This window comes from Cryptomeria japonica, chromosome 1 (assembly GCF_030272615.1).
Source record: "Cryptomeria japonica chromosome 1, Sugi_1.0, whole genome shotgun sequence".
Classification (NCBI taxonomy): Eukaryota; Viridiplantae; Streptophyta; class Pinopsida; order Cupressales; family Cupressaceae; genus Cryptomeria; species Cryptomeria japonica.
The window spans coordinates 19,177,617-19,203,351 of NC_081405.1; the positions used below are offsets into that span (position 1 = coordinate 19,177,617).

General features: G+C 37.2%; 1 protein-coding gene across 1 annotated transcript in view; it reads left to right on the plus strand.

Annotated features, from left to right (window-relative positions):
• LOC131031210 (oligoribonuclease) overlaps positions 1-25,735 on the plus strand; it is a 119,143-nt gene that overhangs the window by 7,196 nt on the left and 86,212 nt on the right. Inside the window, exons 2-5 of the mRNA XM_057962256.2 lie at positions 592-726; positions 14,076-14,152; positions 15,257-15,338; positions 15,515-15,570. Of these exons, the coding sequence (XP_057818239.2) occupies positions 592-726; positions 14,076-14,152; positions 15,257-15,338; positions 15,515-15,570 (350 nt within the window). The remainder of the gene's footprint in view (positions 1-591; positions 727-14,075; positions 14,153-15,256; positions 15,339-15,514; positions 15,571-25,735) is intronic.

Consider the following 25,735-nt stretch of genomic DNA (forward strand, 5'->3'; position numbering starts at 1 on the left):
TTGCTTTATAATCTGCTCATAGATTCAGTTCGGCATAGAGTCAACTACGATTGGCTGCATTCTGCAGTTTATAATAGTAGCAGAAATTGCTTTCATGGCAATTTGTGATGTCAATCAGATCTTTGAGATTTTCATAGGCGAACATTTTCGTCTTGCTTTCATCTGGATTCATCTATGTTGATGTTATTTCTACAAAAGTTTTTTTTCTTGAGCTAACTTTGAATATCAATTTGAAACACCATTTATAATAATGTCATTGTCTCTTTGGTTAGACTTACAATTTATTTTATTCTGTGGAAACTGGATGCAATTAATAATTTATTTTGATGCAAAATGCAAAGTTTTTGCTGGAGACTCAATGGGGACGTTTAGTGTTCTTTCCCTATTTTTCACATATTGTTGAGAAATCATTTCTTACCATCTTGTTTGGGTTACAAGTTACAACCAATTTAAAGACTTTTTTTGGTTTAAATATGCTAGCAATTATATTATTCTACTATCACAATCAAAATTCTAAATTTCTCTAGAGGTACCAGTAATTATTAAATGAGATATGTTTTGTCAGAATAATTCTGATTATTTTTGATCCAGAAAAGGAGAGAAAAAAAGCTAGCATTACAAGATCAAATAGGCCGGAGGAAAATAATTCTGATATACAGTCGAAACAACAGGTGCTTGGCACTTCTCTCAGCATGCCTCTTGTATGGATAGACTTAGAAATGACAGGTATGTTCTACTGATTCCATTCTGTTGCCTATTATGAAGTTTTCCATGTTATTAACCTGTATCAACCTTTGGAATTCTTTCATATATGAGTGCAGGGATTAATGCTTGTCCGTATCAGCTTTTTGTCATTTAAATTATTATGAAATGTTAGCATATCAGGGAAAATTCTCTTCTGTTTCTGATGAAATAATCAAAATGTTTCAAACTGAAAATAAGTTACTTTAGTGTAGGCTTTACTAATATCATTTTCAAAACTTTCACTTTTTCTATCGTTATCATTTATTTGTTACACGCACATAGTAGAAACCCAAAATGAGAATTCTTCTTAAAACGCTTAAAAACTCTATTAAAAAGTTTATTTTCCAAGCTTGTTTGGTAAATCTTTACCCCTGTAATGCAATGATGAAATGCAAAGGAATGAATCTCTTCTTTAAACCTAAGCATAACGTTAAGTAAAACTAAATTCAAGTTCACATGCCTTCACCAATCAATTTAAGTTACAATCTTGAATTTCCTTCAGAAATCCAAGACTAAGTGCCAGTACCACATGGAGATACCCTACACAAAGGCGCAGGCATAATGAAGATCAAGATTAAGCGTGGGCATCACAAGGTTTTGCATCAAATATCATCAACATGAAGTGCAACCCAAGGTCAATGTTCCCAAGTATGGAGATAAATATGCAAATGTGATCAAGCTAGATAGTTTCAGAAGAGTTAAGCAAAGTTAGATGCTTGATCACCCAAAGATGATGCAATTTGGGAATATGCCCCATCATCACATCGGTCAAGGAACACTTGAATAATTTTGAGTACCAAGAGATATGTCTCAATCGCAAACACTTTGTGAGGGTGTAGCTGAGGTGGCATCCTAGTTATATCCAACCTATCAAGTTGTGACAAGTCAGCATGTCCAAGTTTCGTGAGCGTGATTTATTTAAGAGTGGAGCAACTGACACATGGCACTTTATCAATTATTGTTCTATGCACCTAACCTCATTTCCTATTGGTTGGAATTCGATGATGGACACGTGTCCACAACATTGTAATTATTTTATTGGTCGAAGGAAGTTAGTTGTAACTAACCCTAATTAGGGTGTTATCATACAATCTCAGCCATTGATCTTGAATCGAATGGAGCCATTGAATTGTAATGAGACCTCTATATAAGGCTCAGTTCTCTCATTTGTAAGGGTTAATAGTTAATAGTTGTTAGTTAGCAGTTTGAGTAGAGTAGGAGGAAAGGACATTGTTGCCAAGGCTTGTTGTAATAAACATATTTCTTTCATTGAAGTTATGGTGAATTTGGTGTGCTATTTCAACTTGTTGCATGGTCTCTACTTCTCATAGTGTAAATGTTTGTTAGATGGATGGAAGATCTTATTGTTGATGAATGGTGAAACCTAATGTTCATACTTCATACCACTTGGAGTTTGTTGATTGCAAATTACAGTGTGTGGTTAAAGTGAACTTGATTAAAAGCTTAAATTCAATTGTTATATGGTCATTGTTTGTAATGTTGGTGTGCATAGGTGATATGAAAATCATTCGCTTAGCCTTATGAGATTGCACCATCTTTGTGTAGTTGTTTTCTCATGGCGAAGCAAAGCTTGGTTTGGTTGCAGCAATTCAATGATCATTTCTTGCATTCTTAAGAGTAGATTAGATCTCCTATCCCTTATCTCCTTTTATCTTTTATTTTCCAAGCAAGTAGTTAGATCCCACGTTCCAGCAGAGTTCAAGCAAAACAAAAGTTCCTTTGTGATTCCAGCAAAATCAAATCATACACACTGAGTCTATCCTGAGCAATTAAGTCTCATAGTTTGCATTGTAAACTTTGGAGTTTCCTTTTTTGATCATATCATTCAACATATAAGATTTATTTGTTCAAGAGAGGATAGAATACTTGGTATTTTATTCTGTGTTCGAGGTGTCCTAAACAACACATCAACAAAACCCATATGGGAGCAATTAACTAAGGTGGAGAGAGAAATATACTACTTTCGAATTATCTAAAATATCTAAAATCCACTTGGGTCAAATTAAGCTTCCAAGGATTTCAAAATTCTCTTAGCATGTCCAACTTAAATCAAATATATAATTTTTTTTTTTTTGATTGGTAATAGGCTGAAGCCGATAAGATGTACATACCCTACCCCCTATGGGATTTGAACTTGCGACCTCTCTTTCAAGAGCACAAGTTCTCCACCACTAGGCCAACTCAGGTTGTACCAAATATATAATTTTTATTCAAGGAAAAAGACTGATTTAAATTAATAAATACATGAAGGGAATTAAATTTCAAAATTGAACTACATTGAATTAAAACATTAGCACACATTGTTAACCCATTCCAAGAAGTGCGGAATACATCACAATTTCAAGGGTTAGTGTGTCCCCTATGACCATATGACAAGGTAATATTGGTTTATCATCGTTAGAGGTCTTGTTTCTCCAAGAGGTGGAGGGAGATAGTAGGGGTGATCCATGACTTATTTTCTCCATACGCCTTTTGTACAAAAGTACTTTTTATTAAATTTGATTCTTTTGAATGCAAATTGAGTACAAAATTGCATCATCATGTAGAATCTTGATACAATAGTTAGTTGGCAACTATTATGAATTGATGATGAATGCTTTTGAAAATCATCATCATAGTTCAAAAATTGCATATTACAACGTTTTACATCTTCCTCTTCCCTAGTCTAGTTAAAATTTGTGGAAAGGTTCTAATCCTTGCATTTTGTTGTAGCTCCTTGCTTGACATTGAAAGCTATGTTTGTGGCTCTGACTCAATCAAACCAATGACCTCTAATTGTCTACCTCTCTTGTGCGAAGACGAAGGTTGTATTGTATTTTATAATAATAATGGCATTTGAATCTTTGATACTAATAGCATGATACTTCATCATTGATAATTGATATTATGGCAGTGATAAATATAATTGTCTATGTTGTCAATTATGGTCTCTACCATAGATGCAAATATCGGAAAAAAATTTGGGAAGATCGCGATATATTTGCGGCCGATTTAATCGGCATTAAAACCGGCAAAGATTTTTCATAAAAAATCGCAGTTTGTTCCGGAAAAAAATCAGGGTTTTTTAGCTTTAAATCACGATTTCAAAATATAATATCGTCGAAACCCTACACGGAAAAAGCGAAATAAAATACATGTGGGAGGAAAAAATAAACCCGACGCTGGAACACGCTTTGCCTATGACTTCCAACGCCCGACGCCCGACATTGCATATATAACAAATATAACCAATATATAACTAAGGGTATCAGCGATGACATCAATAAAGCAATACCATTATACTATTTAGTTGTGCAGTGTTTTATTTAGGGTAAGAAACTATATATGTTTTGTCCAAAACAAAGTCTCATGTATAAATATAAATTTAATATATTATATTTTCTTAGATTTATATATATTTTAACATTATTAAAATATTAAATAGATTTATATATATTTTAACATTATTAAAATATTAGTATACTTATTTTTGATAAATGTATAATGTGTATACTAATTTTAAGAAATTAAATATATTAAATGTATTACTTGGATAGATGCACAAACATATGTCACATTAGATGTATGCTTAAGTCAATGATAAATGTATAACATGTATATTAAATATATATTAGAATATTTTAAGAAATTATATATTTTCAAATGTTCGATAAATTTGCCGATTTATTGCCGATTCCCGATTTTTAAAAAATTTTCAGCCAAAAGATTTATTGTCGATTAAGATATTTACATCTTTGGTCTCCACTCCCAAATCCTCTTATTGTAATCAAACTTTTATATGAGAAGAGATCCCAATAACTAGTATGGGTGTAGGAGTGGAGATCCTAATGGGGTTGAGGGGTAATGTCCCGCATGGGGGTTCGGGGGCAATGCCATGAACAGGGTCGAGGGGCAGCACCCCTTGTCGGGGTTTGGGCCAATGGCCAAAATAGGGTTGAGGGGTAGTGCCCATCATGGGTGTTTGGGGGCAATGCCCCCAGTGGGGTCAAGGGGTAGCGCCCCCACCACCAAGCCCAATTTAAGGCCTTTGAAACCACACAAAACATCATGTTGCACACCATTTTCTCAATTTTATCACTCAAGGTAGAAATTAGGTATTTGACACATTTTTGTTTATAAAAATCTTTAAAAAAACTGATTCCTTTTTGTTTGGGAAAACCTTGTCAAAAACTTGAGAAAAATCCCTATGAGTTTTTTGGTGAGTTACTCACTAGACAAAAAATGAGTTGAGTACTCACTGAGTCTACCAAGTATGGTTATGATGCATTAACCTTTGCTGATTAAGTGTTCATAGATAATAGAGTACTAGAAGCTAGTGATTTGGCAGAACATAGCTAGAACATATTAAGGTCACTAAAAGATACCTTTAGCAAACCCATAATAGGCACAAAATTTAAGCAGATCAAAATTGCATAGAGAGGTCATTTGAAGTGGAAAAGATGGTCTTTTTGAAATTGCAGCCTTATAGGCAAACCTCCATCAAAAGTAGTGGGGTTGAAAAGATCAAGCCACACTTCCATGTGCCATATAGGATCTTGAGGAGTGTTGGTGAAGTTGCATATGAGTTGAAATTACCAGAAAATGACATGATTTGTAATATGTTTCATGTGTTTTTATTTAGAAAGGTTCTTGGACAACATATCACATCATTAGTGGATTGGGCACCCTTGCATGATGAGGGGAAACTCATATGGAACATGTTATTATTGATACCAAGGGGAAAAAGTTGAGGAATAAAAGCATCGTAAAGTATTGTTTAATTGGAAGAATGTACCTATTGAAGATATTACTTGGGAAGGACTAGAGAACTTGGAGCATACAAATTTGCATTGCACGAGGGTAAACAACTTTGGGAAAAACAAACTTTTAATGCCCCTTATCCTAGCTATGAAGAGGTCTAAGTCACTTTCTAGTCTTGAGCAAGATTCACTTTTCAGCCTTGGGTAGGATTTCAAACTTTCTCATATTGTCATACCTTTCTTCTATTCCCTACTTCCCCTTCAATATCGAATATCCCAAAATCTAGATTCCTATCCTCCCTCTCCCTTGTTTGTGGACTTGCGAATTTCCACTTTCCAATGCACTTTGTAGCACCAACTCCCCACCCTCACTTCCTCCAACCATTGCATTCTTTTGCTAAGCTTTTCCTCAAATCACGGCCACTCTTTGGCATGCTCTTTCATAGAACCTTGCCATTTGAATGAAGGACTTCATCCATCACCACATCCGACCAAAAACTCTATTAATGGGCTCAAATTTGAGTGTGATAAAATTGTGGAAAACTTTGGGCCCATTCTAGGGCTTCAACCTCCATATAATGTGGACAACTTCATTAGCTTGGGGCATCTTTGGACATCATTAAGCTGGTCAAGCACTTGTGTTCACTTGTTGGGTTTGAGGATGAAAGTCTTTAGGTTTTGGAGATTAGTGGATGAAAACCCATAGGTTTTGGACATCATTGGACAAAATTCCATTGGTTTCTTGGAGTTTGGAGGACAAAAGTCCTTTATATTTTTCAGGGCAACTTCACATGGAGGTTGTATCTGCACTTCAAGCTTAGTGGATTTCAGTGTGGGCATTCACCATTCAACATATATTTGTGATTGTAATCTTTGTTATCAATAGACAACCAAAACTACAAATTTTGTAATCATTGAATGAACTTTTTGAATAAAATAGTATGTTTAGTGAGTTTATATGTGTAGATCTGTTTATTTTATGTGCACATTTCAGATCTAAATATTTTGTATAAATGTTTTGGTTGATTTTTATTGCATTATTTTACATCTGAGCAAATTATATGAATATATGAATTAGGTGTCATTTCAATAGCATCACAATCGCCATGGATTTCAATCAAAGCATGAATATAATTGTAATGTTCCCTATTAAGAGGCTGCCAATTCTTAAAGAGCAACATACATGACTACTTATTATGCTACGTTAATTACATATTACATAACTATGGTTGCTCATAGTACAACTGATATTGTCCTTATTCAAGCTCTAATCTTAATCCCTTCTAATTCTCAACCTTGGATGGGTATTTACTTGTCTAGGGCGCGATGACACCACCTCCATAATGCAGCCCAGATTTCAGGAACATCAGTCCATTCAACCTTGGCTCATAATGCAGCCCAGATTTCAGGATCATTAGTCCATTCACTATAATGTCCCCATTTTCATGAGGATCAGTCCGCAGAGGAGTTTGGCCTATTACTTGATGCTCGTAGGTGTAATGTTCCCTTGCCAATGTAGCGGGTGTGATCGTACGGTGAAGGTGAGGGCGTGCAGTGGAGGAATGGCGTACGGTGGGGGTATGGCGTACGGTGGGAGGTAAGGCGTACGACGGGGTGTATGGTGGAGGAATGGCGTACAGCGGGAGGTAAGGCATACGGTGGGGCGTATGGTGGAGGAATGGTTGCCAAGTTCCGCCTTTGAACCCTTCAGACACTTAATCAGTGGAGTGAATTATTATTATTATTCCAAGCACAAGAGACTTCGGTGTAGATGATGAATATTTGCACATGCACAGGAAATGATATTGATAATGATTGCACAATAGATTACACAAACTTGGAATAGAAGTAGAATAGGGTGAGGAGGACTCCCACCGAAACTGCGGATGCCAAGTAGGGAGGATCTCTCACCTCCGAAATGACAGACAAGCTGAACTCCAACTGGAATTTGCACAAGCAAGAGAAAATACCAAAATTCATACATACCTATGACAAAGACTAACTCGGCCATATATATGGGCTTCGGGAAACTTCCCGAAGGGTTACAAACGCGCCGACACGTCCAACTAAGACTTACCTAAACTAATTAAATAAAAGGGCCCGAAAGATTTATTATTAAGTTTGGGGCCTTACAATAAAGTAATTAAATTTATTATTTAACTATATTGGGGACATTACAAATTATTATTTAATTATATCGGGGACATTACAAATCCTCACCACCGTACGCCATACCTCCACCGTACGCCTTACCTCCCACCGTATGCCATTCCTCCACTGTACGCCTTACCTCCCACCGTACGCCATACCTCCACCGTATGCCCCACCGTACAACCCACCTCCCACCGTACGCCATACCTCCACCGTACGCCATACCTCCACCGTACCCCTTACCTCCCACTGTACGTCATTCCTCCATCGTATGCCCTCACCTTTACCGTACGGTCACACTCGCACGCTCTCCATATTGCCGTACATTGGCAAGGGAACATTACAGTGGTATCAGAGCTGGTAATTCTGCCAGCCTGTCGGGAGAATCATGACATCGAATGAACGATTGATAGATGCGTTGAAGGAGTTAAGAAGTCAGCAAGAGCTTTGTCAGATCCTCACTAGAAGGCTTGCCATATGTTCTCTATCCTAGATTTTGGTGGATTGGAAGGAACATTTGTTGGTTGAATACTCCAAGAATACATTCGCGTGCGAGCTAATGGATGGTCAAGTGCAGGATGACAGATACAAGGTGGTTGATGACATCATTTACTACAAGGACAAAATCTATTTGGTGCCCGAGTCCAAGATGAATGAAAGAATTCTAAAAGAAATGCACGACTCTCCCTTGGCGAGCCACTCGGAATATCTGAAGGTCTACAGACAAATCCGATACAAATTTTCTTGGAAGGGCCTTAAGAATGACGTTCTGTAGTACATGCGTGAATGCTCCACCTGCCAGTAGAACAAATCCGAGCACACCTTACCTGTTGGACTATTTCAGTCGTTGCCAATCCTCGACCAGAAGTGGGATAGCATCTCTATGGATTTCATTACTGGGTTTCCCATAGTGCAGGGAAAGGATTGCATCTTCGTCGTGGTAGATCGTTTGACCAAATATGCCCTTTTCTTTGCCATCTCCACCAGATGCCAGGCAGTTCAAGTGGCCGAGTTGTTCTTCCATAAGGAAGAGCTTCATCTACATAAGAAGAACCTATTGCAGATGAGTTTTGAGATTCCAGACCATCATTGGGAAAGGGTTGATTGGCAAGATGACATGATAGCTTGGGATCCGGGCATCGATGTGTTTGATGATTGGCTTCAGAGGGATCTTGGCGACTCCGAGCATGGCAACAATTATATCAGAGTGGAGCAGCTGAAGTTGGAGGGAGATTTACTCTTCTCGCTTACTTCCATGTGCGTGCACGTGGTCATGTTGCGGCATGGAGATTGCAGATATGACTATCTGTGTTCGCGCTCGGTATGGGACCCTGGATCTCTGCAGTGGGCAAACCGTTTGATGATGGATTGCTTGAGGGCAAGCAATTTCTGGGCGGCGAGGATTTGTAATGTCCCCGATATAATTAAATAATAATTTGTAATGTCCCCGATATAGTTAAATAATAAATTTAATTACTTTATTGTAAGGCCCCAAACTTAATAATAAATCTTTCGGGCCCTTTTATTTAATTAGATTAGGTAAGTCTTAGTTGGACGTGTTGGCCCGTTTGTAACCCTTTGGGAAGTTTCCCGAAGCCCATATATATGGCCGAGTTAGTCTTTGTCATAGGTATGTATGAATTTTGGTATTTTCTCTTGCTTGTGCGAATTCCAGTTGGAGTTCAGCTTGTCTGTCATTTCGGAGGTGGGAGATCCTCCCTACTTGGCATTCGCAGTTTTGGTGGGAGTCCTCCTCACCCTATTCTACTTCTATTCCGAGTTTGTGTAATCTATTGTGCAATCATTATCAATATCATTTCCTGTGCATGTGCAAATATTCATCATCTACATCAAAGTCTCTTGTGCTTGGAATAATAATAATAATTCATTCCACTGATTAAGTGTCTGAAGGGTTCGAAGGCGGAACTCAGCAACCATTCCTCCACCGTACGCCTTACCCCCCGCCGTACGCCTTACCTCCACCGTACGTCTTACCTCCCACCGTACGTCATTCCTCCACCGTACACCCCGCCGTATGCCTTACCTCCCACCGCACACCATATCCCCACCGTATGCCATACCTCCACCGTACGCCATTCCTTCACTGTACACCCCGCCGTACGCCTTACCTCCCACCGCACGCCATACCCCCACCGTACGCCATACCTCCACTGTACGCCATTCCTCCACTGTACACCCCGCCGTACGCCTTACCTCCCACCGTACGTCATTCCTCCACCGTACGCCCTCACCTTCACCATACGGTCACACCCTCACGCTCTCCATATTGCCGTACATTGGCAAGGGAACATTACAGTAGGCCAAGGAGTTGATGAGAGGGTCGCTTGGGCAGCTGCTTGTGGCTTCACATTTTAATTTTATATGATTTTTCGTGAGATAATGAATTCTCACGCGTGTTGCACTTTATATTCATAATGATATTTTAATTATCTAAAGTGCAAATTAAATAATAAAGTCACTTAAATAATATTATTATTATTTAAGGGGAATCTTCTAGAAGTTCAATTAAATATTATTTTATTTCTTCTAGAAGGAGGCTGACCTCTTGAGGGAAAATAATAAATAGAGGAGGCAGCCTCATTGTTGGGCATCGGTTATTTGACATCTCTTCTTGTGAGTAACTTGTGGAGCCGAAGGTTTCTGCAGTTTATTGGACATTGGGAACGATACCTCCCTTTGTTACAAATAACTGAGGTGGTGAAAGATCCTCCAAAGGGTTGCAATTGTGGAGGTGATATCTCAGTCATCTCTTTGAGCTTCATTGGTGGCCAAGGGCCAAGTTTTGCTTGAGTTCGAGTGGGGGTTATTGAAGATATTTTTGATATTCGAATCTTCATCAATTCTGCTGATAAGAGCTGTCAACATTCTTCTTATTCTGAGTTCTGATCTCAGACATTTTCAGACCACGAACCCAGCTAAGGGAGACCCACAAATTTACTTATTTGAGCAGTTTGGGGGGAGCGATTTCATATCCTAATTGGAGCGCTCACCTAGGGGAAGGTTGGCAATCATTTTTGGTGTTTGAGGGGGTTCTTCATAGAGGCTGCCAATTATTTTCTACAGTTTGAAGCACATCTGAAACAGGGGCGACTTTGTGAAGGGGTCAATTTGGCATCAAAGAGGTCTTCTTTCAGTGGATTTTGCTTGCTTCTTCATCTCCAGTATAGGGCGTCATCTCTCATCAGGTTCTTATGGGTTAGTAATGCACTGATCATATATATAAGTTGTTGATGTAGTGCCATTAACCTGAACATGCCATTGAATATAAAACAAGGGTCCAAGCATCTACTTGTTCATTTGTAAGAGATGATTGCATATAATAAAGGGGATTGAATTGCAGCTCTCTACATGATCTTATATCTATGTTCTTCTTGTTAGCTGTTTGCATACCAAATGTTTGTAAATATGTCTTTTGGCTGTAGATGCACATTTCTCCTATAGAAGTCATGTATATGCATTGGAGGAGTTAAATAGAAGTTATTCATGAATTATACTTCAAGCCTAGACATCACAGGGATCATTTGCAGTCAATTTTGATGCTGTGTAGTCACTAAAACAATATTATATGAGACTAAAACTCAGACTAGCAAACTGAGTGTTTGTATGTGAAGTGTTTGACAATATTCCTTGAGTTGGATTCCATCATTTTCTCACCTATATTAGTAAGGAATATTACAGGTTAATACTCATAAAGAAGTCTGAAGTTTTTCATCAGTCATATGCCAAGTAAAACTGCATAACACGCAAGTTATACTAGCTGTCCAGACTGCATAACACACAGGTTATACAGAAAGAAAACTAGAACAGTAGGTTAATCAGACATTTGTTTGTCAATATTCCCTACACTTTCAGTCACATAACAGCAGGGGATATTACATTCACCCTTGGGGCTCATCCGTTTTTGGGATGGGTTACTCCACCTCTCCCTAACAACACCACACCTCTCCTTATTGGGGGAAGAATTAGAATTGATTAAGTAATTTGGCTGTGAGTACACTAACTTCTAATGTATGTGAAATCAAGTATGACTGTCATACATATTGCAGTCTATATTAATAGTACTATTAAATTAGGCATAAGAACATTATCAAGCTTCATATTTTAAGCATACATATTAAGCATATCCCCATGCATACCACCTAGAACAAGGATGTTACTCCGTGTAACTTAATAACAGTTCTGATCTGATCTGATCGATGGTGATGTCCTTGGATGCTTTTGATTCCTTTCCTTTATATCTCTCCATATGAGGGAGAGGTCACACCTCTCCATCATGTATGCCCTTTGGCAAGAGACACACCCTTTCACCATTAGCACACACCCTTTGAAAGAGTGCAACTCTTCATTATTTCTGCCCTTTGAAAGGGACACAACCTTTCATAATTAGATCTGCACTTCGGATTCCCCAAATTCTCCCCCCTTCAAATGTGTTCTCTTCTCCCTTTTATACCTCATATTTGGGGGAGTTACAACTTATCATTTCATGCCTTTTGACCATTCATTAACTTAATCAAATTTTAATCATATTTAATAATATTCTTTTATATTTTAATTTAATTTTTATTTTTATTCTTTTGTATTTTAATTTTATTGTTATTATTTATTATTAAATTATATTTCAAAGTGGGGACATTACAATAATTCACAAACATACGATCAATAAAAGATATATGATTACAGTTGTTCCATGTTGATAATCTGTTGCAGACACTCACATAGATCAACTACCTATCAAGTAGGTCTTCAAACATATTACAACATAAGAATAATAATCCATTAGAGTACGACAAGAGCCATATAATGTTTGGGACATACATTCCCAAAGCCCATTTCAGAACTCCATGGAACATAGTTTCTTTTTGAGATTGAAGATGAACTTACCAGCATTTTGCAAATCTGTTTGTCCCCTGTCAGCTGCATCCTCTACTTATTCCACTTCCTCATTGGTTGCTTCTGCCTTCCTAGTTGCCATGCCCTAATCACTTACTTTGCTATGGTCTGCCAGGTTGTTATAGATTATTATTATTTTTCATCAGTTTTTATCAAGGGTAAACATTACTCAATAATTTTTCTGCATATGAAGAAACTCTTAGGATTTGTACTTGCAAATCTTGACCAAATGCTGATGAAATCAAGCTCAATTGTTAACTTGAATGGAATGATGGAGATCGAGAATGTACAGTGCAACCACATCAAATGAAGCAGAGGCAACACACTCATGATAAGAACCAATAGAGAAACTTTTCCTTTGGTTTCCTAATAATTGTTTGCAATTAACCTGAAATTCTGATATATTTGCACTGTGAAATAGTTTGACTAGAGAGTTTAATATTGTCTTACCTTATGATCCTTTACTTGTTAAAATGTCTATGCTCAAGGTCTTAACAAGAAAAGGACTAACATGCGATTGTATTGACAGCAAAGACGTTGTTTTTCAAACTTCAAACCAGTCCACCGGTGGTTCCCTGACAAAGTAAATTCATAATTTATCTGAGATTGCTTGTTGTCTATCAACGAATTTGCTCTTCCATCTGTCTTGGGGGATCTATCATTTGCTATAAAGACATTTTTTCCTGCAAACGTTTACCATGTGATGGGAGTCAATTCATCATATTGAAAAAATGTATCAAATAATAGAGAAATGCCCGAGACAAAAGCCAGAGTGTTTGTTTACTGTTAAATGGCATCCTTTGGACTAATGTCAATTTAATAGCCTATTTGAGTTGCTTCCTCAAAGTGATTTTTTGGCAAGAATTGTTGACAATATCTCTTCACTATATTTTAACTTGTACACTTAGATTATACATTGATTGAAAAGTTTGGGCTTAAATATTTTATTGATTAGGCATAAAATGTGTAAGTTGTCCATGCTTGTGCGTTACCAAATTCATTTGTTTTATTAAGTCCTCTAAAATAATGCATTAATAATAAATATAAATTGCCACTCTCATTAAACACAAGAATTAAACAAGAAGAGATTCTCCCTTAACAATCTAAATGTCTATCAGTATAATTGGAATGTTTTTCTGTTCTTTCATAATTCAATCGCTGCTGTATTTTGACCTATTTTTGCTTCCACATTCCATAGATCTGCTTCTTATGATATTTTATAAAGCTAAGTATATTTTTTCTTTACGAAGTTCTATATCATAATTTTAAGGATCTGCTTTATATGGGTGCTGAATTCTTGCTCAAAATTATCTGGGTGTCTTATCTTTTTAATGGTTTTTTCTATTTGGAAACTATATGGCTTCAGTTTTCCATCAAATTTAGCAAGTCCAAATGCAGCTTAATAATTGCTTACCTATTGATTGCCATGGATAATATCATTCCTTTGATGATTTATGTATGTTACTTTGGACTAACAGAAGTTTATCATGGGCTATCATGCTTCTCCAGGTTTAAGGATTGAAGAGGACAGGATATTAGAGATTGCCTGTATCATTACCGATGGACGGTTGGTGAAAAGAGTAGAGGTAGTACTATCTACCATTCAGGCAATTGCACTTCCAAATTATGCTTGAAGCTTCAATGGAAGGCTCACTGTCATGCATACATATCGGCTAATTCTTAGTTTGGCATTGACAACTCATTTTCCCACCTTTAATGTATCTTGACATTACCATTTTCATCTTCTATTAACCCTTGGATTTGACAATTCTCTGCTTTCCTTTGAAACTCTTAGAATCAATGTTACAAGAAAGATGCCTTGTGCATGTTCTATTCAATGCACTGAGATGTATCTGCAAGGTTCATTGACGGCTATTGGTTGTTGGGGAATGTTACAATTCAGACAAATGCACTTCCGAATTATATTTGAAGCTCCAATGCAATGCTTGCCATCATGTATATCTGCTAGTTCTTAGTTTGCAATCCACAATTTATTTTTCCCACATTTAATTTATCTTTGACATTACCTTTTCATCCTCTGATAACCATTGGATTTCACTATTCTTTGCTTTCTTGTGAAATTTTGAGAACCAATGTGATAAGAAAGATGGCCTTGAGGTTGTCCTATCCGGTGCATCAATTGAGATGTATCTGTGAGGTTGATTCATGGCTGTTGGTTGCTGGGGAATGTTAGGATAACACTCTCCTTTCTTATCCTGTCTTAGTTTTCTCAACTATGTGCTAACCTATTTTACCATTGTGTAAGTTGGTTCTCTCATGTATAGTTCGGTCTATAATTACTGTTAAAATATCCTTTTAGTTGTTTGGCAGGACCAACAGAATGTATTATTTATGAAATTATGGCTGTTTTGCATGAGTACCCAAGATACATTTTGCATGGCAATACCTGACAATGTGCACAAACAAGTATAAAATTTGTAATATATTTGGGAAATTGACACAATTAATAAGACATCTGGTATGGCAAATTCTATCTTTGCATTTTAACTTTCATTGAATATTTCCTGCTCAATTTATAGCTCTCAAATCTGACATTAACTCAGATGTTATGAGAAATTTGTTCAAATGCAGTTAGTTAGGTTGTGTAATATTGAATGACACTTTGATTTGCCATTCTGCATACTGTAAATTTGTATCACGTTGTTTGTCAGCATTTTTCTTTCTTGCAGGGGCCGGACCTGATAATTAACCAGTCAGATCAATGCTTGGCAAGAATGGGGGAATGGTGCCAGAATCAACATTCTGCCAGTGGTATGTATCTGTTTTGTTCTCAATGTTTGAATAATGGAAGCTAAAACAAGTGGAATTCAAGTTTGGGACTTCCTTCTGTTATTTGCTTCATGCTAGCATTGTGTTTGTAAACTTATCCTTGAACATGTTAACTGGGCTATATTAGATTGTTTTATTGATCACTGATTTTCATTCAGGGCTGGTAGATGCGGTTCGGAAAAGTAGAGTCACTGAGCAAGAAGCAGAGCAGCAGGTTAGCTTTTGTCTTCAACAAATCTGTTTATTTATTTTTGTTGTATAAAACTTTATATGTCATTTGAAGATTATAGGCTATTAGTATCTGATGCCATTATCTTGCAGAATCCAAGGTTATACTGAGCCTTAATGATTAGACACTCTCTCTCCTTTAAAGATCATGCAAGCATGATTGATTTCTAATTGATATTCCTAGAACAGCTAGAAGCTTTACAAATAGAAAATTTAATAATCCATCTTCATTTGGGATATGCACTTCATAATATCATATAACTCAATTTATTCTGAGCCATCAGTGATTTGCTCTTGTAATTACATCACAGCTAGAATTATATTTCGAGGCTGATAAATCCATTGTTATTATCATTGCCTCTATTGATGTGGACTCATTAATTTTGGTCATCTTTAATAAATTGTTGTGATGAGTTTGTCAGTAATGAGATTTAAGGGCAGCTATTTAGGCCTAGGCCTTTTAAAAATTTATAGTATATATTGCTTGTTATTATCTTAGATTAGATTATAGTTACCTTTTGCCTGGATTATAGTTTTGATGGAAGTGCTAATATACAAGATAAAATCCAAAGAACCCTTGTAAAAATGTTCAAGAAGCATTGTTGGGAGGTTGTTACAAGCTAGCTGTATTCAGAGATTTAGAACCTCACAAATATGACTGTAGACCAGTCTTTAAAGAATAGGTAAGGTTAAGCTTGTTTGTGAATGGCTACATATATGAAACTTTAAGTATTTATATTAAAGTAGGTCCAAATGGCACTCACTAAATCATCACTCATTACTCTGTGAATTCAACAATCATTCAATCATACATCAATCATCAATTGGGAGTAAAGGAGTCAAACAAACAAACCAACAATCAATTTTTCCATCAATTCAAGCAGTCTAATATCAATCATTCAAAAATCCATCATGTGAACATTAACTATTCAAGCATCAACCTTTCTATCATCAAATCATTCAAATATCAATAAGTAAAGCATCAATTCATTTAGTATCATTTAAGCATCCACCCATCAATCCTTCAAGAAATGATGATAAAGAGAAATCAAGCAATCAGGGATATGTTGGAAGTTGTCATTGATGTCAAAGGTGAGAGGATTAGTGTCATTGATGTCAAAGATCTCATAGCAGACTTTATATCTGATTTGGAGCAGACATTATAGCATCATTTGAGAAGACATAAGTGTAGAATTGGACCAGACTTTTTATCTGATTTGGAGCAGACATTATAGCATCATTTAAGAAGACATAAGTGCAGAATTGGAGCGGACATAATGCAAAAATCAGATCATCAATGGGCTGACCCATGAGATGGTATTCTTCCTATGTACATGATGGCCGACTATGAGATATTGCAGCGAAGTCCTTATTCCTTATGGGAGAAATTAATATTTACTTATGCAAATGGTGGCCGACTATGAGGTTTTCATAAAGAATATTTATTATATTTTAATAGGAATGCATGTTGGCCAACCTCACTGAGAAATCACTATTAAAAGAAACAAATATAATGTTTTGATAAAGGCTGACCTCCTAGTGTTAGCACCCACAACAAGAGGCTAACCCCTTTGGAGTGTTGTAATGTCCCACCCTCTCTCGGATACTGAATTTTTGAACAGTGAAGAAGAACACCTGCTTGTTCTTTAATTAAATTAATAATACTATATGTTTTTTTTTGAATGTGATCTTTCAGATTTAGACAAGAGTTGCAGAAGATGTAGTTGTTTTTTGTTTGAAGTTTTGAAAGAAAGAAGATAAATGCCTTCTTTTAATAACAAGAAGTAGATTGAAAACTGATTTGAAATCACATTTAAGCACAATACTTGTATCAGATTTCAATTGAAAATGAGTACATCAATCGTCTGATAATAGGTCTATTACAAACAAGTGAAGTCCTTAAAACCACTACTAACATACCCGGTAGTTTGAGGAGGAAAAGTTGAACTCTAGATGTAACACACAACTAAGGTGCTCACTTAGAAAAAAGAGGTGCTTACTCAGAAAAAGATTCACAGAGATCAGATATCTGATCCTTTCCTCTCCAAATTGCTGTCACAAGGTAGTTTGCTGAAGGCGATGGTGTTGTAGTGCCTAGACGGTAGTTATCCCTTGAGTTGAGATTGTTTGTGAACTCCAAAATCTTCAATCAATATGGCCTGATGTAAGTCTGGTTTTATGGATTTTTCAGACCCTTTTAACTGCTGCAATCTTATCCAAACTTGTTTTTTGCTGTGTAGGAAATGATAGTCTAATGTAAGGAACTAATTAGAGTGAAGTGTGTGACTAAGATGAAATCCAAAAGTGTTGTAGAGGGGGGGTCGGCTAGCCAAGCAGCTACCTCACTCAACCACCAACGCAAACTTCTTTAGCTGATCCAAATGTTCTTCAAAACTGCTGCCTTGTCTTCTCGCAATCTGTTCTTGTATGCTGATATAACCCTTGTGCAAAGATGGCCCCAAAACATAGGACAAACCTTCCAAAGCAAGAAAATATGGCTACACACACTAGCAAGTAGGTGGCTTCAGATATTGTAAACCAAAACTTGTATTCTTTAAAGCTCAATGGAAACCCCTGATATGGAGTTTCTCCTCACACCCTTGGCTGGTCTCTCACAGCTGCAGATGTGCAACAACCATTGAGGTTTTCATCCCCAAAGTCTACAAAAACCCTAATGTTCACGAGCTCCTCAATGGAGGTGAGAGAAAAAGAGTAATATCCGACATAATGATCTTCTTCCAAGTTTTGCCTTTTTATTGAGTCTTCAAAAGTACGCCCTAATTAGGGCGGAACCCTAGCGCCTCAATCAGATTTAATGATTTAAATATTGATTACTTTTTCCACATAGTAATATCCCATTTAGGAGTGTTCGCTTTGGGTTATATGCCTTTTCATTTAAACCAACTTTTTATCTCTCTCTTCCCCTTTCACTCTCTCACTAGGAATAAGAACTTAGGAAAGGTGAAAATTTATATTATTAATTTGTTTTAAGTGACCCAAAGGGAAATTATGAAGTTCTATGCATCAACTTTAATATCTCTTTTAATTTGCTCTTTTCTCTCTCCTCATGGACACTTGGCAAGGAAGCACCTCACTCTCTCTCTCTAGGATTTGTCACTTTTTGATGATGTTTAATGTAGTTTCAAGTTGGCATCCTGAAGGTGACACAATCAAGCATTGGCTCAATCCCAAAATACTCTGAAATGGTACCTAAATCCCAAGGAAAACACCATCATAAATTCCTCTAGCCATCTTGTTAGTCTACGAGGACTCGTTGATAGACTTAACTTTTGATCACTGATCCTAACTTGAAAGAGTGGACATTACAAGTGTTAACCCATTTTAGGGCAATTAAATTAAATCAAAGCTACTATAAATTGGAGGCCCACCCTTTTGATGAGTTGCTTCCTTTGGATGGATTGTTACTTTTTGAAAAGTCGCCCTCCTTGAAAAGTAATGACATGGTAAGAAGACGAGATGAGAGTTGGAAAACTAGAAATACAATGAAATATCATCGGATATAGAGAAAATAAAAAGGCATATTTAGAGTAGATATAGAACAGAGTTAGTGCAGAAATATATGTGAAAGATTAACAAGTTTTGCAGTGATGATAATGTGTTTTTGAGCAGACCAAGAGCAGAGAATATGAAGAGCATTTCAGATTTGTATTAAGCAGTCTTGAGCAGTTTTATAAGAGTTTATACCAGATTTTGTGAGGAAGATTAAAAGCAGTATTTTAGCAGATTGTTGAGGCAGATTTTTGAGCTATTTTGGAGTGAACTTGAGAGACATTCTTGAGTAGATCTTAGAGGAATTATTGCAGATTCAAGAGCAGACCTTTAAGGGAGAATTGGGGCAGATTTATGAGACATATTGGAGCAGATTTGTGATTAGAATTGTAAGTGGATACATAGCAATATTTAAATCAGATCTATGAATGAAAGATGTGTTGAAATGTGGTGTCTGATCAGCAAAGTACTGTACACTCAACACGTATCCTTGCCGGGGTCCGGGGCCGGTAGCCCCCGAGAAAATTTTTTTTGCCGTTTTTTTGTTGATGAAACTGACATTGTAATAAAACCTTGAAAAGGCCGACTTTGTTTGTTGCCCTAAAAAATGCATGTTATAAGTGGCTGGGATGCTTAAGGCATTGTAATGTTGATGTACTATTTTTGTTGGATAATAAGAAATATTGGACGGCTGTGTATGGTGGACGTAACCCATTTTGGGTGAACCACGTTAAATCTCTGTGTTATCTGTGTCCTATTATATTTCTTTATCTTTTGTATTTAAATCTCCATATAATTGTTAGTTCATATTTGCGTCGGATCTGCTTGAAACCCTAACAATTGGTATCAGGGCGAGGTTTTCTGTAAATTGGCAGGACTTTCAGATTTGAGTGGGAGCAATGGAGGATTCCAAATTCAAGGTCGCAAAGTTTAACGGCCAGAATTATTAGTTATGGAAAATGCAGATGGAGGATTACCTGTATCAAAAGGATTTGTGGCGGCCATTAAAAGGAAAGGCAAAGAAAGCGACCACAATGTCAGATGAAGAATAGGACATTTAAGATAGAAAGGCACTGGGATCCATTCGATTGTGCCTTGCACCGTCTATAGCTTTCAATATAACAGAAGCAAAAACGGCTGTAGATTTGATGGCGACATTGGCTAAGCTGTATGAGAAACCCTCGGCTTCGAATAAGGTATTTCTTATGAAGCGTTTGTTTAATTTGAAAATGAGTGAGGGAGGATCTGTAGCGGAGCATTTAAATGAATTTAATACAATTACTAGTCAATTGTCTTCGGTAAAAATTACCTTTGCAGAAGAGGTTAGGGCTCTCTTGATTTTATGTTCTTTGCCAGAAAGCTGGAATAGCTTGGTTATGGCTGTAAGTAACTCTGTCTCTGGTAAAAATACTTTGGTATTTGATGATATTGTTGGTGTTATCCTAAGCGAGGAAATGCGAAGGAAAAGCATAGGTGAGACTCCAACACCATCGGGTAGTGTTTTGAATGTGGAGAATAGAGGAAGATCAAAGGAAAGAGGAAAAAGCCCTTGGAATGATAAGTCACGAGGGAAGTCAAAGAAATGACGCTCTCAATCTAGAGGAAAGAAAGATTGGTACTGCGGAAAGCTTGGTCATCTAAAGAAAGACTGTTGGTCTCGGAAAAACAAAGAAGGAGACAAAAATGAAAGTGACAGTAAGGAAGCTAATATTGCAAGTAATACTTTACAAGATGCTTTAATCTTATGTTTGGATAATGTTAATGATTCCTGGGTAATAGATTCTAGGGCTTCATTTCATGCTACACCCCATAGAAAATATTTTCTAGATTATGTTCAAGGTGATTTTGGACAGGTATATTTGGGTGATGATGAGCCCTGTCAAATTGTTGGAAAAGGAAAGATAAAGATCAAGTTGCAGAATGGTAATGACTGGTTTCTGCAGGAGGTAAGACATGTTCCTAACTTAAGAAGAAATTTAATTTCTGCAGGGCAACTAAGTAGTGAAGGTTGCATAGTTACCTTCTTAGATAGTATCTGGAAGGTCAGTAAAGGATCATTAGTAGTAGCTAAAGGTGCGAAGGTAGGCACATTATATTTGTGTACTGGTAACACTTACTCTACCTTAGCTACTGCAGATAAAGTTACTGTAGGGACAACAACAATAGATGTTGCAAGAATAGATTCGATAATGTAAGATCCCTTGCTTAGATTTGACTACGATGGAAAGTATTTGCCAGATTATACACAAATGTTTAATTCAATTTATTAGTAGCCTAAGAATTCAGTATAACACTTGTCTTTCCAGAATTAATTATTCATAGATTTTAGCAGTTTGCCTAAGAATAATACAGATTCTATCATTCCAGAATTAACTTCTACAGCATTTTCGTCTGTGAGCAATTAAGAATTTGATGGTGCACCTGCTAATTTGTTGTAACTATTACGCTGCTTCTGAGACCGCTGACAACTTGGATCATCTCCATGTATTCTCTGTGTTCTGCGTACTGGAGATGTCTCTCCGTGATACATACGTAGTGCAAAATGGCATCACTGGTTCTCTTCTCTTCTGTAGCGCCCACTATGTAGGTCGTGTATTCTTTGTGATTGTAGTGCTGGCAGTGTAGGGACACGCCCTAGGTGATGGACTCCACGAGAACTGTTAGCACGCTATACCCGATATCGGGTCTTCCGGAAATACACGAAACTTGGCCTTTCCACGCCCGAAGGTATGAATAGAATCGGCGTCTCCCTGTGCATCTTCCTTCCAACATCCGTCTCTAGGAAGGTTGTTCTCTGTCGCTGTTTGATTGTGGGGCACCCGCAACCACACTCAGGAATATTACACGCGCGGATTAATACACGGCTTTCGGCACCCTGTTTGACGCCAATGTAATGTTACGTGACCAATCGCAACAACTCTCTGGTCCACGGCTTTCACACCCACGAATTCACCAATAGGTCAGTATCCCTAACGAAAGGTGACTGTAATCTGAATCCTGTCTTACTTTTACAGGTTGTAACTTCTCTTTCGGACTTGCTTCCTTTTCATAAACTCCTCTTTTTCCCCTCATCAACTTGGATGCCCATCCTTTTATTTTCATCAGTTGGTTCCAAAATCCCGTAATAGTTAGGATTATTTACGGTGATTAAGACAAAAATACATATAATGCCTTTTCATTATAATATATGTAAATATTAATTTTTATATAAATGAATGGGAGATTTATATAAAAGAATTAATATTTGTTATACATCGGCTATCATTTATTTTTATTAGGGGACATGACAGTCTCCCCTGCCTCCTGTTGCTTGCCCTCAAGCAACTCCAAAACTCGGTCACTTTCCCAGGTGGCATCAGCTTGAGGCAGATTTTTCCATTTGATGAGATATTCCCTGATAGTCCTGTTCCTCAATTGCCTATCCCGTGTATCCAAAATTACTTCTAGTATCATTTCGAGCTTCCCTTCATCATTCAAAGGAGGTAAATCTTCGGACACTGACACCTGTTGCCCTAGAGCTTTCTTAAGACAAGATACATGAAAGACATTGTGTATCTTGCTATCTACTGGTAACTCAAGTTCATAGGCTACTGCACCAACCTTCCGAACTACTTGGTAGGGACCATAAAACCGAGGGTTTAATTTTTTAATTTTTCAGCCCCACTACGTTTGAGAGAAGATTGCCGATAAGGTTGTGTTGACGTGTATTTTGTACACCATCATACACAGAATAAAATACCTAAAGGCATCTTATCCTCTCTTGAGAAAATAGTCTCTAACTGCTGAAGATTCGCGTAAAGGATCAGTTAGGTAGACTCCAAGGTTCTTTGATGTAGGGTCTCTACGTGTGGACAAGCTCCAGTGGTATGATGTGATTTGCTGGGATCACAAGGGGACTTACATGTGATGATTGAACTTCCGATCTGCTTTGCTGGACACAGGCTCTTACTAACTTAGATTTGAAAAATGAAAAAAGGATAAGGGCGAAGAGAGGATCTAATCCTAATACTAAGAATGTAGGAGCGATGACTTGATTTTTGATGAAACTCTAACTAGATCTTGTTTTGACATCAATGGAACATCTACACAAGACTAGTGCGATCTTCTAAGGGAGCTTTATGATGTTCAAATCATCACCGCAGGCATAGATACCATCCAAGTTGATGCATATCAATGAAGAGGCAACAAATTGAAATTGAGCTTAAGTTGAACTATTCCAGTTGACTACACAAGGCAAGTCTGCAATCAACAAACTGCTAGTAGTATGGATATACGAATTCCACCATCAATCAATCACATTTCCTCCATTCATCTAATCATCTACCATCTAAGATTGAAGACTCAACAAGAAACCATGCAAATTGCAAGAAAACGACATATTTCACCATCACTTCAATGAAAATGGAGTTTGTTTACAATCAATGGCAACAATTTCTTGCCTTGTCCTCCTATTCTACTCTAATTGCTTCCAACTATTCTCTAACTATCTAGCTATTTACATACTATCTCTAACAATTGCTAATTTATTGCTAATTAGCTTTTACAAATGAAATGCCTGGGCTTATATAGTGCCCACAATACAATTTGATGGCTTAGATCAATTCAAGATCAATGGCCAAGATTTTACAATGAAAACCCTAATTAGGGTTTGTTACAACCATTACATAACATTTAATGCTTGACCAATGAAATAATTGTATTGCTTGGACACATGTCCCTTCTAGAAAAATCGACCAATGGATAGCCGGGGTAGGTACATCGGAGTTTGTGCCACCTTCCATGAATTAAGTACATTGAATCTGGACATGCTGAGGTGGACCACACTGACTGGAGGAGTGATGACTAGGATGCCACCTCATCTGACACTTGTAGCTTGCTAGATATTCAATTTGATGTCGTTGAGAGGCTATCTTTAATTAACTCTTGTCCTAACTCCTTTTGTCCTTGATGTGCAAGACGATGATGTACCTCGCCTTGGAACGCTGGATTGAAAGAGGTCGCCCATGTCCTGGCGAAGACCGTCCTGGCGAAGACCGTCCTTGATCCGGCTTGATTTCCCTTGATGAGATCTCCATTTGATGCCTGCACAATCATTTCAAAATTAGTAACATGATTTTGCAATGAATAGCATAGATTAAATTAATTTTCAGGAAACTTCATAATAAATCCTTGAGTTATTATTTCCTAAAAAACAATTGGGCTAATACAATTCAAAATTCAAAATTCAAGCTTAAGGCAATGACGATCAAAATTCGAAATTAAAACAAGAGATCTTGCCATACCTCAATTAAGAGCTTAACTCTAAAATGCAAAATGAGGAAAATCGCCTAGGCAAAATTTGAAATTAGATGACTTTGACGTGATCTTCAAGGATAATGAACGTCCTCTTTATCAATTCGCCACCCTTGGGGATGTCTTGGATGTGATCTCATCTTCAAGTTAGCAATTTCGCCATCTTTGATATGTCTTTGACGTCCTAGGCAACTTCGCTCAAATGGAAACTTCAAGTTCGCACCACCTTGCTTTGAAATAAAATTCGCTCCTTTGAATACAACTTCGCACTTCTCCCTTTGATAGCATTTGAATGATAAAATGGTGATGTAAAAATGAAATCTTTCACCCCCCTTATATAAGCGCTTACACCATCAATTCATTGAGGCCGACTTGGTAATTAATAAGGCAATTTAAACGATTTTTAAACAAATAACAAAGCCGACCTTGACAAAATAAATAAATACTAAGCGCTCCATAATAATTAATTAATTTGCCATCGTTTTTTAATTAATGAACTTCGATTTTTTTTTTTTACAAGGCAAAATAATTAATTAACATTTAAATGCAATATTTAAATGCTAATAAATTGAGTTTCAAAGCATATCGAATTTTAGCATTTAAAAATAAATTCAAACAAATTTGTTTGAGCGCTAAATTTTGAAGATGAAGGATACGTACCTCATCGCCCTGGTCCCTGACTGAGGGACAGGAGCGATCCATTACCTTGGTCATGATCCTTGCATTTTTTACGTCCAAGGTCTTCATTTCTACGTTGAATTTGCCATTTTCCTTGGGATCTTCGAACTTGATTGATTTATCCTTGCGATTGAATGTCCTTTTGTGGTGATATCGCCCTTGTCCCTTGGAGAGGGACAGGAGCGAACTTCATGCTTTCTCCTTGATTTTGCATCTTCGATCTCCAATTTTCCCTGTGAGGGACAAACAATGTTATTCCTTCATTCCACTTTCGTTTCACTTGAATTCAACAAGGCGTATTTGATGTTAGGAGGAATATCGCCCTTGTCCCTTGGAGAGGGACAGGAGCGATCCTGAAGCTCTAGCCAAAACGTGTCATCTTTCATCCTTGGTTCCTCGTTCATTGCCTCTTAAAGGACGTCCTTGACCTTAGCTATCCTTGCATTGTCTTGATTTTGTCGGAACATGAGTGTTTTAGTAAAAATCGCCTTGGTCCTTGTCCAAAGGACAGGAGCGATATGAGTTCCTTGATAGCATTTTGACGTTTGGAACCTTTGTAAATCATCTTCAAATGACACCTTATACCTTGTATGACCTTGCAAAACATTGACTCAACATGATTTTTGCATGAATTAGCAAATATATTCAACATCGCTCTGGTCCCTTCCTGA